The 10908-nt window shown below is 49.9% G+C and overlaps 1 protein-coding gene across 1 annotated transcript; it reads right to left on the reverse strand.

The window, feature by feature from the left end:
* LOC135828704 (uncharacterized) lies at positions 1-675 on the reverse strand. The gene has a single exon (XM_065341128.1). It carries the CDS (start codon positions 673-675, stop codon positions 1-3), a length of 675 nt encoding a protein of 224 aa, XP_065197200.1.
* Between the last annotated feature and the right edge of the window lie 10233 nt (positions 676-10908).

Raw genomic sequence — 10908 nt, forward strand, 5'->3', positions numbered from 1 at the left:
CTATTGCTGATTGGCGAAATACGCGAACATAGCCATAACAGCTGGGGATTCATCTGCCATCCGCAGGATGTGGCCAAACAGCCTCCAGCGTGATCTCTTGACCATGACACTCAAGGGTTCAGCTTCGCATCTGGCATAGAGAGCATCATTCGGTATTATTTGTGGCCATTTCACACCGATGAGTGACCTTAGCTGACGGCGGTGGAAGGAATCCAGGCGAGACAGAACGGTCACACTGACCCCCCACATACCCGAGTTGTACGTCAGTACTGGAATAATAAAAGTGTTGTACAGCCGCAGACGCAACTTCTCGCTGATGTGCTGATGCCTCTTCCAGAGGCTCCATAGGGACTGAAATGCTGCAGTCGCCAGCTGTTTTCGTCGCATAATATCCTCTTCGTCGCCCAGCAGCGAACCCAGCTTGCGCGTTGTCCTCCACTCTTCATCGATCCTGTCCGCACTTCTGAAGATGTCTGTATACTCAGTTTTGTCCCGGTTCATGATTAGGGACCACTGTGGTAGCACCGTGCTGGCAGTCGCCTCCACATCCGCCAGCCAGGACTTTAAGGTGCTGACAAAGTCTGCATCATCCGCATATACAAGTTCGAGCGGCAGACCGTTGTCCGTGAGAGGTCTTGCTGGCACCTCTTGTCTTAGTTGTTGAGAACAAGGCATACTTGCCCAATATTGACCACTTATTCGATATCGTTCAGGGTAGCTCCTATATCACCAAGCTTGACTTGCGCGCGGAATGCAATCAAATTGGAACCCGCCAAGAAGACGTACCAAAGACGGCGATAAACACCACACTTGGATATTTCAATATCCGTGTAATAGGATTTGGTTTAACAAACGCTCCTGCAGTCTTCCAGGCCCTGATGAATGATGTATTCCGACCCTGTTTACGCCAGTTCATTGTGGTGTTTCTCGACGACTTCCTGGTCTTTAGCAGAGACAAAGGACCAGACCTTCACCTTCTCCAACCATCCTCCAAAACGACTTCTTCAGACCAAGCGGACGGTTCTGGCTAAGATGCGCAGCATACTCAACCCTTTCGGACAGATATCGCCAATTACCATTGGCGTCAGGAACATGTTCCAAGATCTTTGCCTGCTAGGAGTGAGTTGGAACGACCAAGTACCCAGGAACATGTTCCGAGATCTTTGCCTGCTAGGAGTGGGTTGGAATGACCAAGTACCCAGGAACATGTTCCAAGATCTTTGCATGCTAGGAGTGGGTTGGAACGACCAAGTACCCAGGAACATGTTCCAAGATCTTTGCCTGCTAGGAGTGGGTTGGAACGACCAACTACCCAGGAAGGAAGTGCAGAGGTGGATTCGTTGGTTTGTGGAGCTACCGAAGCTCGAAATAATCAAAGTCAATCAATGCTTCAAGGACAGCGCACGGCCTGCTTTCGAGGCAAAGCTCACTCTGCATACGTCCACAGATGCAACACACCATGGCATTGCCGCAGCCAGCCATATCCAAGTTGAGTACCCAGAGGGAGACATTAAGGTGACTTTGGCATTTGCCATAGCACGTGCAGCGCCCATGAAGAAGGTTACCATCCCCAGGCTCGAGCTTCCTGGTGCGGCCTTCGGAGTACATGTGAGTGCTGTAGTTGGAAAAGCACTCGGTATTCCGGTCAAGGAGCACGTTTTCTGGACTGACTCCCAGAACATTCTGTGTTGGATCAGATCACACTCCAAGGACCCAGCCTGCAAGGTCATCCGCGGCAAGAAGGCCTGTGACCTGGCTGTAGAGGACGCTTGGTGGCGGGGATCCTAATTCGTGAGGAAGTCGCCGGAGAACTGGCCACTCACGGAGCTCCACAGGCCAGTAGAGCTACCCATTGAGTTGAAAAGGAAGGTGGTGATGACGTACGCGACCCGACTAGTGGACGGCCCAGTGCATCTTTCCCGCCAGATAATGTGGTGGAGAGAGTCAGACTTGAAAAAGCTGCAAGTCAGGACCCCAGCTCTCACATCTCCGCAACCTTGCACGGACATGTGTAACAGTTCTCACCTCATGCCCAGCACCTGAGGTACACACTACGCTTATTACCAGCTTTCACTCTTATTTGTCATATATAACGTGTTGGGTTGATGAAGTTGATTATTCCTTGGAAACGGCCTTTCCGCTACAATGGTAGCTTTGAGGATGGTTGTCCTCAACTTGTGCAATATCTTGGTCAATGTCGTCCTACAAGCCATCGTTTCCCTGATAATGTATGCCAGCTACTTGCAATGCGCTGTGGGACACGCGCGACTGCGTCTCCAGCTCTTCAGCCTTCAGCTAACGCATGCCAGTGCAGCCTACGTCTGCTCCCCCTCTCTTAGGCCGGGGTGGAGACTGCCGCTCGTGCTCTGAGCTGACCCCAGAGCCGCCATCTTCTCCCAACTTCAGGCTCAGAAACGTCAATGAACCTCCAGTCTTTCCTGCTCTTGTAGCAGTTGAGAACTTTTGTGTGGGGTAGAGCTTTTGCCATTTGTGTTATCCCGGAGCTCACTGACTTGTCAGTTTGAGCACTCTAAAAGGGAAGGTTCAGACCTGGTTTAATTAAATAGGGCTTTGGAAAATGTATTTTTCACTGTGACCAGGTTTGGCCTCATTTCCTCTGCGCTGCGCTCACAAGTCCACAAAAGACCAAACAGGTCTCTCCGCAGATTGAGTATTTACCTCGGGTAATGTGTCTGTCCACGACACCAAACATCACGTCACGTACAAGCTCGCAGCCAGATGGGCGGCATGTGTGCCCGAAATAGGTCAGTTTGCGTATCTTGACCCTGGCTAGCAGCTGTCTCTGTACTCCCAACTCCACCAGGATACCATCTGGCTGCGAGCTTGTACGTGACGTGATGTTTGGTGTCGTGGATGGTAAGAGAAAGCGTGGTCGTCCGAAGATTTCCTTTGCTGACAATATCGTTTAGTGGACTGGTATGTCTCTGCATGAGAATTGCCAGTTGGCATCTGACAGAGATGCCTGGCAGTCGCACTGTGCATCTACTGCTTACACAGCTGCATAATGTCGTTTATTAAAATTATTATTTTAAATTTTTACAAGAGGTCGGAGGCGGATAATACTTTAATAACGAAGGTAGGTGTTGGGTTGTAAGTATCCACGCAAACACACATCCAGTCAAAATAAGGCACTTGTCAAATTATCCGAACGTTTTCGGTCCCTTCTCATCAAGGATTTTACAGGGAATGGCTCAAGTTGGAAAGACTAAAACTTATATAACGTAAAGATATGAGATAACAACACTCGTGACAAGGTGGAAAATTATCAAGTTCAGCACGACACAAAACTCGAAGGAAATAATAATAGTGACAAGAACATAGTGAGCAAATTAAGTTGCATTGTTAACACCTCGACGAGGAGTAACACCAAACAATTGTAGCGACAACACATTTTCTTTCTGTACGCAAATTTCAGGATCTAACTTACGGATATACAACGCTTCTAACACAGCCAGATGCAACGCACATCTACCACGTGACAATATTGAGAACACATTATCACTGTACAACTCGCGACAATTGGTCAGTTATGGAACGAGTTTTTTGCATGGTTGTTGTAGACTCCAAAGGTACCTACTTGCAAAATTTGAGCGAAATCGGAGAGATGGCCCAGCCCAGCTTTCATGGTTTTCCTCAGAGATGCTCTCTTAAGAGGTTCGGCAAATCATGTTGCATTTTTCAGCGTACCAAGAGTGGACAGCCTAGGTATGGTTTGCTTCAATCCCTCTCAATACAAGACAAACCTTTGAAGGACATTTCAATGAATTTCATTTTTGGGTTGCCTGAGAGCATGTCTGAGAATACCAAAGTATGGGTGCAAGTGGAGCTCTTCGATTTGGGTCAAAATTTGCAGGTATGTTCTCTTTGGGGTGTAGATCAATTGTGCAAACCCCATCTTCCTTCCGCCCCTCTGCAGCGTCTCCTCAGGAATTTCTACTCCAACACTACTCCCAACGCCGCAGAAGAAAGGGTATTGCTGACTCTGACAAGAAAAAGCAGCGATGATCACTTGTCACTCCAGACGACAAGCTTCTTCTTGCGCCACCAATACTTTTTTGTGCGACTGTTGATGCTAAAGTGACTGAAGTCCTGATCACAGTTTTTGAATTATTTTGCAAGATGCACGGTGAGATCGCGTGCTCTGTGACGTAGAATGACGCTTCCTGGATCACGACACGCGGCCATCGATCGTGATCGTTCCTTGAACGCTACTCGGAACAGACCGTGATCTGGTGATGGCTGAGGTAAGAAGCGCTGCATTTCCTGTCCTGGTCAGGACATTTCCTGTCATTGGCAGGACATAGAAGAAGAGGAGGCGAGGAAGAAGAAGTCTGCTGGACCAGTCTTTGTCTCAGGCGCTCAAGCACCATATCCATGCCGACTCACCTACTTCAGATCTATCATTTTGCCTGAATTTTTTTATTTTTTTATTAGTTACTACCCGTATTTGACAGTTGCTCAGGAACAACGGCTACATAGGCTGTTCAAACGTGCCGCTCGGGCTGTCTACAAGTCGCCACCGTGGACCAGTACTGCTCCCCTGCTAAATCGAATACATCTATGTGATCTACAGGTTTCCGTGCACTTGAATATGTTTTGTTTCATCTGGCGATGTTTGCATGATGCATGTAGCACCCTATTTCAGTCCTTTTTTGCTGTCTTGCCCTCAACTCGCACTCGAGGAGACCAAAGCAAATCGCTTGTGGTCCCACCTGCTAGCACTGCTTGTTCTGCTAAGCGCCTAACGCACGCTGGCGCATTATGTGGAATAGATTTCCCCTAGCAGCAAAATGTTAAAATAGGTATTTGGATTTCAAATCTCGAGCCTTGCAGTATACATTATCAGCGACTTACGTTTTCCAATGCCCACTGGATTGATATCTGTTCGTTGCAACCAACCTTCCGTTTTCTTTTCTTTCTCTTATATCTACTTTTCCACAATATCCTTTCACATTTTTATTCACAGTGGGTCCAATGTTATTAGGCATTTTGCCTGTTTTGATTTCCACTATAAATATAATAATTATACATACATACATGCACATAATATGAGGGCTGTACCACGAAGCTCCAGCCTAGGGATGGTAACCTTCTTAATGGGCGCTGCGTGTGCTATGGCGAATGCCAAAGTCACCTTGATGTCTCCCTCTGGGTACTCAATCCGGATATAGCTGGCTGAAGCAGGGCGTGTGCTGCCCTTGAAGCATCGGTTGACTTTGATTTTGCCAAAGTTTCGGTAGCTCCGCAAACCAACGAATCCGCCTCCGCCCTTCCTTCCTGGGTGGGCTAAGCAGGTTAATCGTTCCAGCCCACTCCTAGCAGGCAAAGATCTAGGAACCTGTTCCTGGCGCGAATGGTAATTGGCGTTATCTGTCCGATACGGTTGAGTATGCTGCACATCTTAGCCAGAACCGTCCGCTTGGTCTGAAGAAGTCATTCCAGAGGATGGCAGAAGAAGGTGAAGGTCTGGTCTTTGACTCTGCATGAGACTCCCAGCGACTTCTTAGCTCCAGACGTCAATCCCATCTTGTCTGATTCGAGTGCCACCATCGGGTCTGGTGCTCGATCCTCTTCCGGAATAGACTCGAGAACTGCATTGCTGTTACTCCTCCACTTCCTCAGGTGAAGAGATCCGCCATCCAGCAACACTTGCGCTTCATGCCGTTTTCGAGTGGCCTTTTATTCGTCGAGTGAATGTCCAAGCGGTTAGACCATATCAGGTGACCGGCAATCCCGCATCTCGGTGAAACCAGCACATTGCGGGTCGGTTAATGTCAACAGCAGTTGTGATTTCCCTCAGAGGTTCTGCATCTTGGAAAACTTTTGGCAACCATTCTGGCTATCAACTCTTAGCGCTGAGACTCTTTCCTCCACCAATTTTCTTTTCTTGTTTTGCTCATTTGCCAACATAGAGCATATACTTCATATTTCAGCTGCTTCTAGTTCCTCTCGGGTGTTTTTTCTGGCGCCGACTGCTCGAACCAGCATGCGGTTCCTGGTTGTCGCCATGCAACTTCTTTGAAACGATAGCGAGTTGAACCCGACCGTCCTCCCTGGCCCAGCTCGCCAGTTCCAGCTCATTGCTCCATGTGTCCCTGTCGCGTTGCCATCTCAGGGCTTGATGTCGCTGTGCGTCTGCGTCCCTCTGCAGCTGCTCCACTTCAGCGTGTAAATGCTCTAGCTGTGTTTGGTAGGCCAGCTTCCTCAACTGGCTCTCACGTCGCTCATCAGCAATGCTGGAAGTCCTTGAACCCTCCCTTCCAAGGCGTCCGTTTGCAAATTCAATCGACGTGTCGTTGTGGATCGCCCTGGTGCCATCGCTAGCGTCTCGTTTCGCAGCTTCCTCCATAAATCGGTGTCCGCCTTCCCCTACTCGTTGATAGTGAAGGTCGCGAGAGGGCCACAAGCTATGAGAAATCGGAGGCTATCGCACGGTTCTTTTCGAAGAAATGCAGTGTACCAGGCAGCGACCTTACTACGATGGATTTACCGGACACGGCATTCGCTGGCCCGCCTGCACTAACGACAGTCCACTTTCATCCCGATGCAGTCCACCGGCTTTTAGCTCGCCTGGACACCTCAAAGGCGGCTGGACCCGACGGAATTTCCGCTCGTGTCTGAAGGAATGCGCCAGAGAACTTGCCAAGCCACTTTGTCAGCCCTTTGCCTTTTGCTTCCAGCACGGAGTCCGGCCACAAATGTGGAAGACTGCCAACATGGTTTCAATCCACAAGCGATCTTCTCGATCCACCTTGAGGAATTATCGCCCAGTTTCACTGCTGAGCATAATCTCTAAGATCATGGAGATTAGAGAGCGATATCAATCGTCAACTCATGAATCACCCTGAGTGTTACAAACTCCTGACACACCACCAGTTCGGGTTCCGTCGCCGCCTTGGGACCTCAGATGCGCTACAGGCTCCACACCATGCCTGGATCACAGCCATCGGCTGAGGCGGTGCAGCGCGTATCCTAGCCATGGATATTGCCAGAGCATTCGACCGTGTGCCCCATACTGGCCTCCTCCACAAAGTCCGCCATCTTGGCATTGGCGGCCTCCTTCATACCTGGCTTTCTTCCTACCTAGGGGGACGGTCCATTCAATGCTTGGTGGGCGGCCAAACGTCATCGCTGTACACTATGTCAGCAGGAGTTCCCCAAGGAAGCATACTCGGTCCCACACTCTTCCTGATTTACTTGAACGACGCCTCAGAGGCCCTTTCACCCGGAGCCCACCTGGAGGCGTACGCCGACGATACTACCTTGTATAGCCTGATATCCCTCGACACATCCCCAGTCGAAGCAGCATTGAACCTCCAGACTTCTGTTGATCGCTTGCATCAGTGGGGCCGCAGATGCCGCATCTCCTTCGAACCGTCGAAGTACTAAGCCATGACCGCCACTCTCCGCAGAACCCCCATCAATTTGCATTGTCTTCGGCGGCACTCCTGTCCTTGAGGAGAAGGCTCTATCTTTACTTGGATTGATCTTTGACTCGAAGCTGTCATTCAGCACTCATCTCCGGAAGGTTGCCGCTCGAGCCAAACAATGCCTGAGTTTCCTGCGCCGTGCATCGCACATTCTCTCTCCAGCCAGCCGCGCCACAGTATACAAGGCATTTGTTCGACCGGTTATGGAGTATGCCCCCCTCACCTGGATAGTTGCTCCGCCCAGCTACCTGCAACGCCTGGATCATATCCAATGCTGTGCTCTGCGAATCATCGGTCCAGGTGCACTGTTACCTAGCCTGGCTATCCGTCGCACTGTCGCCTCGCTTGCCTGCCTATATAAGCTGCATTACCTGGCTTGCTCTCCGCAGCTGCTCTCTGTTTTGCCACCGCGCCATTTCCCCTCATCCGGCCCCAGAGCTCGCAGCGAGCATGGTAGTGTCATTGGCCATGACCACCAGCTCCAACACCAGCTGCTTGCATCTGTCCCGCTGGCATTGAAGCCCTCGTTCCTACACTGCAGTATTAGTGACTGGAACTCCCTCTCCGCCGCTCTTCTGTCCCAGCCTCCCCACAGCAAGGGAATGCAAGCATTCGCCATCTGTGAAGCACAAACTGGCTCTGGGCAGTCGACTCGCTATGATTATGCTCTCGCGTGTCTATTCCTATCTATGCACCACAACTGTCTTGGACAATCGACTCGCCATTATCAGCCATGATCAGCCATGATCAGCCATGATCAGCCATGATCAGCCATGATCAGCCATGATCAGCTATGATCAGCCATGATCAGCCATGATCAGCCATGGTCAGCCATGGTCAGCCATGATCAGCCATGATCAGCCATGATCAGCCATGATCAGTCATGATCAGCCATGATCAGCCATGATGATGCTCCTCTCAGACACAACCCTTGTAATGTGTTAATTGTCTCACAGTTTCTCCCGGACACTCGCTGCTGTTAACCCTTACTTTCTTTTCACTTTGCTGACTCGTACAGCTCTATCTTTTATTTAGGTGTGTGTGTTTGGCCGTGATGCCAAGACCTCAGGTCGGCAGAGCCATCAATGCCCCACCATCACTTTTGCGTCTCGGTGCAGCCGCTGCTCAATAGTTGTCACGTTCGTCTTATTCTCAGTAACATTGTCTCCCTTTATTATTTTCGAGCTGGGAATGTGAACATAGTAAAAAATCCATGTATTCGGTGTAGGCTCGAACGGATTATGCCGTCAAACTTTTGGCATAATTTCGGGGTTGAAAATTTGGAGCATAATTTGGCATCCTTTCGGAGGTAGGAGCCTTACTACATGATTGTACCACAGTTTTAGTACATGTATGTAGGCTACACAATTGTGTGCAATGCACCTGATCAGTGCTGGTAATCTGCATGTATAAGCACTGGGAGGTCGTGCAGATAGTGCTTTCATTGAAAAGCAGGGTGGAAATCATGGTGTTTTCATGAGATCCTAGTGCCCCGTGGCACAACATTCGTCACAGACACAAGCTCCCTGTTTCTCTTATTGGGTGGAACTTAGAAGGTGTTCTTTATTGATCTGTCGCTGTTTTCGGGAGTTGTGTGATTATAGGAAAAGCAGCGTGCAAAGTGAGTCGGACATCGAGTCGGACATGTATGGAAAAGTGTTGTATCGTCCTCTTTACAGAGGTCACACAGTGGGTGCCCAATCGGGCAAAGCACAAGCGAAAAGGGTGCCGCGAGTCAGTGCTGTCATGCAGCAACATTCTCCCCCCTGGTTATGAACCGTGGGAGAGTTGACATAAACATGCAAGAAAAGAACAGAAGAAAAGCGAAGAAGACAGTATTAAAACCTAGCAGCCATCGTGTTATTCGAGTAGAAATAAGGGTGGATGATCCATGGATGCACAAAACAAGAAAAAGAGAAGAAAAAACACAGCGCAGCTAGCTGCAGCTCAGAAGTGCGGGAGGTATGACAGCTCTACGACCGCACGTCCAGTACAGAAATGTTTGCGCCGGGTCGGCGAAAAACGCTACCTGATGCGATCTTCACGTCGAGGACACGGACAAGAAATTGCGGCCTGGATGGACAGCTGAGACGACACCTTTGGGCCAGGAACCCCGTGGTGCATTGTCATCCGCGATAATGACAATGTCGTTTACGACGAGCTGCTTCGTTTGGCGGTTCTACTTTGCGCGGCGAGCGAGGGTCGGAAGGTACTCACGAACCCGACGGCGCCACGAATGTTGTCACTCCCAGATGCTTTGTGAGGACTCACAGTTTGCAAGCATTGTGCAACATCAGACACGCTTTCCAGCTGGAATGTTGAGAAGCTAGATGCAGAGGCTGGACCATGTGGTATATGCAGCTCAGGTGGCCGCATAGGGTCATGCACAATGTCTCCAAACAATTTACTGAGTGACTCAAGCGGCACTTCAGGTTATTTCCGTGTCTTCTGTCGGCCTGTGACATCGTTCATGACAGCCCAAAGTTGCCGTTGATCTGATGTGTCACATCTCTTAGTGAAGTACAAGTTGCGCAGACTCCTGTCCAACTTCCGTGCTTTGGAGCGAGCTGATCGGTGTGCTTCTAGAAGGTTCTGATCGGTTTTGTCTCGGAGCCAGAGACGATGCGCCCGGTTCCGTTCACGAACACTTGGCTGGGGCGGTGCCGCTTGCGGTCCCGGTCCCACTGCCTCCTCCTGATCCTCTGCCATCGGTTCTTGCGGCGGTGGAGCTTGCCAGAGGCAGACCGCGAGTAACACTGACAGCTGCATTAACACTACAAATGCCGGCTCAAAAAGACCCACCTTGCATATCAGTAACTCCCACACCAACACCAACAACGCAATCTACAGCAACTACAACTAATCCACCATCCAAGCCCATAATTGAAAGACCAAGACGATCAACAGCCAACTACAACAGAAGCTACGCACTCAGCGGACGAGGGCGAAAGGAGGGACGTGATAGCAGGGGGACGGCCGAGTTGAGTTCAATGGACCCGGTCAGGCGGGATGGACGAGACAGAGAGAGTACAGAGGAAGCGGAGGATGGAACGGACGGCGGAGGGAGCAGTGAGTCGGAGAGCGGTGATGGGAGTGATGGTGAGAGTGCCGGTGAGAGTGTTAGTGTTGTGCGTAGGTTTCGTGGTAGCAAGTCTTCAGTGTACAATCATCTGCTGGCTAGTCCTGATTGTTGCGGTGCGTATTCCGACTCTTCGTTCACTGTATTGTGCCGTGGTCGTCATGGTTATGGACTACAGTTAAAAGTGTTGGAAGCTATCTATCAGCGTCTGTACAAGCTTAATTTGTGTGTACAGAAAGATAGTATAACTGGGTTGAAATTGTTCAAGTAGAGTGTCGTGTTTAGTGCGGCCAAGCTTGGCCGTTAATGTTCTATGTGTAATGTACTGCTGTTATGTGTTATCACGTTGTCTTTCCTTTCTTTCTCCTTTGTTCATTT

The sequence above is a fragment of the Sycon ciliatum genome, chromosome 12 (genome assembly GCF_964019385.1).
Source record: "Sycon ciliatum chromosome 12, ocSycCili1.1, whole genome shotgun sequence".
NCBI classification, from domain to species: Eukaryota; Metazoa; Porifera; class Calcarea; order Leucosolenida; family Sycettidae; genus Sycon; species Sycon ciliatum.

What these genes read in the sequence shown, in the direction of transcription:
- LOC135828704 (XM_065341128.1), bottom strand. Translation starts at nt 675, where the DNA reads ATGCCTTGTTCTCAACAACTAAGACAAGAGGTGCCAGCAAGACCTCTC.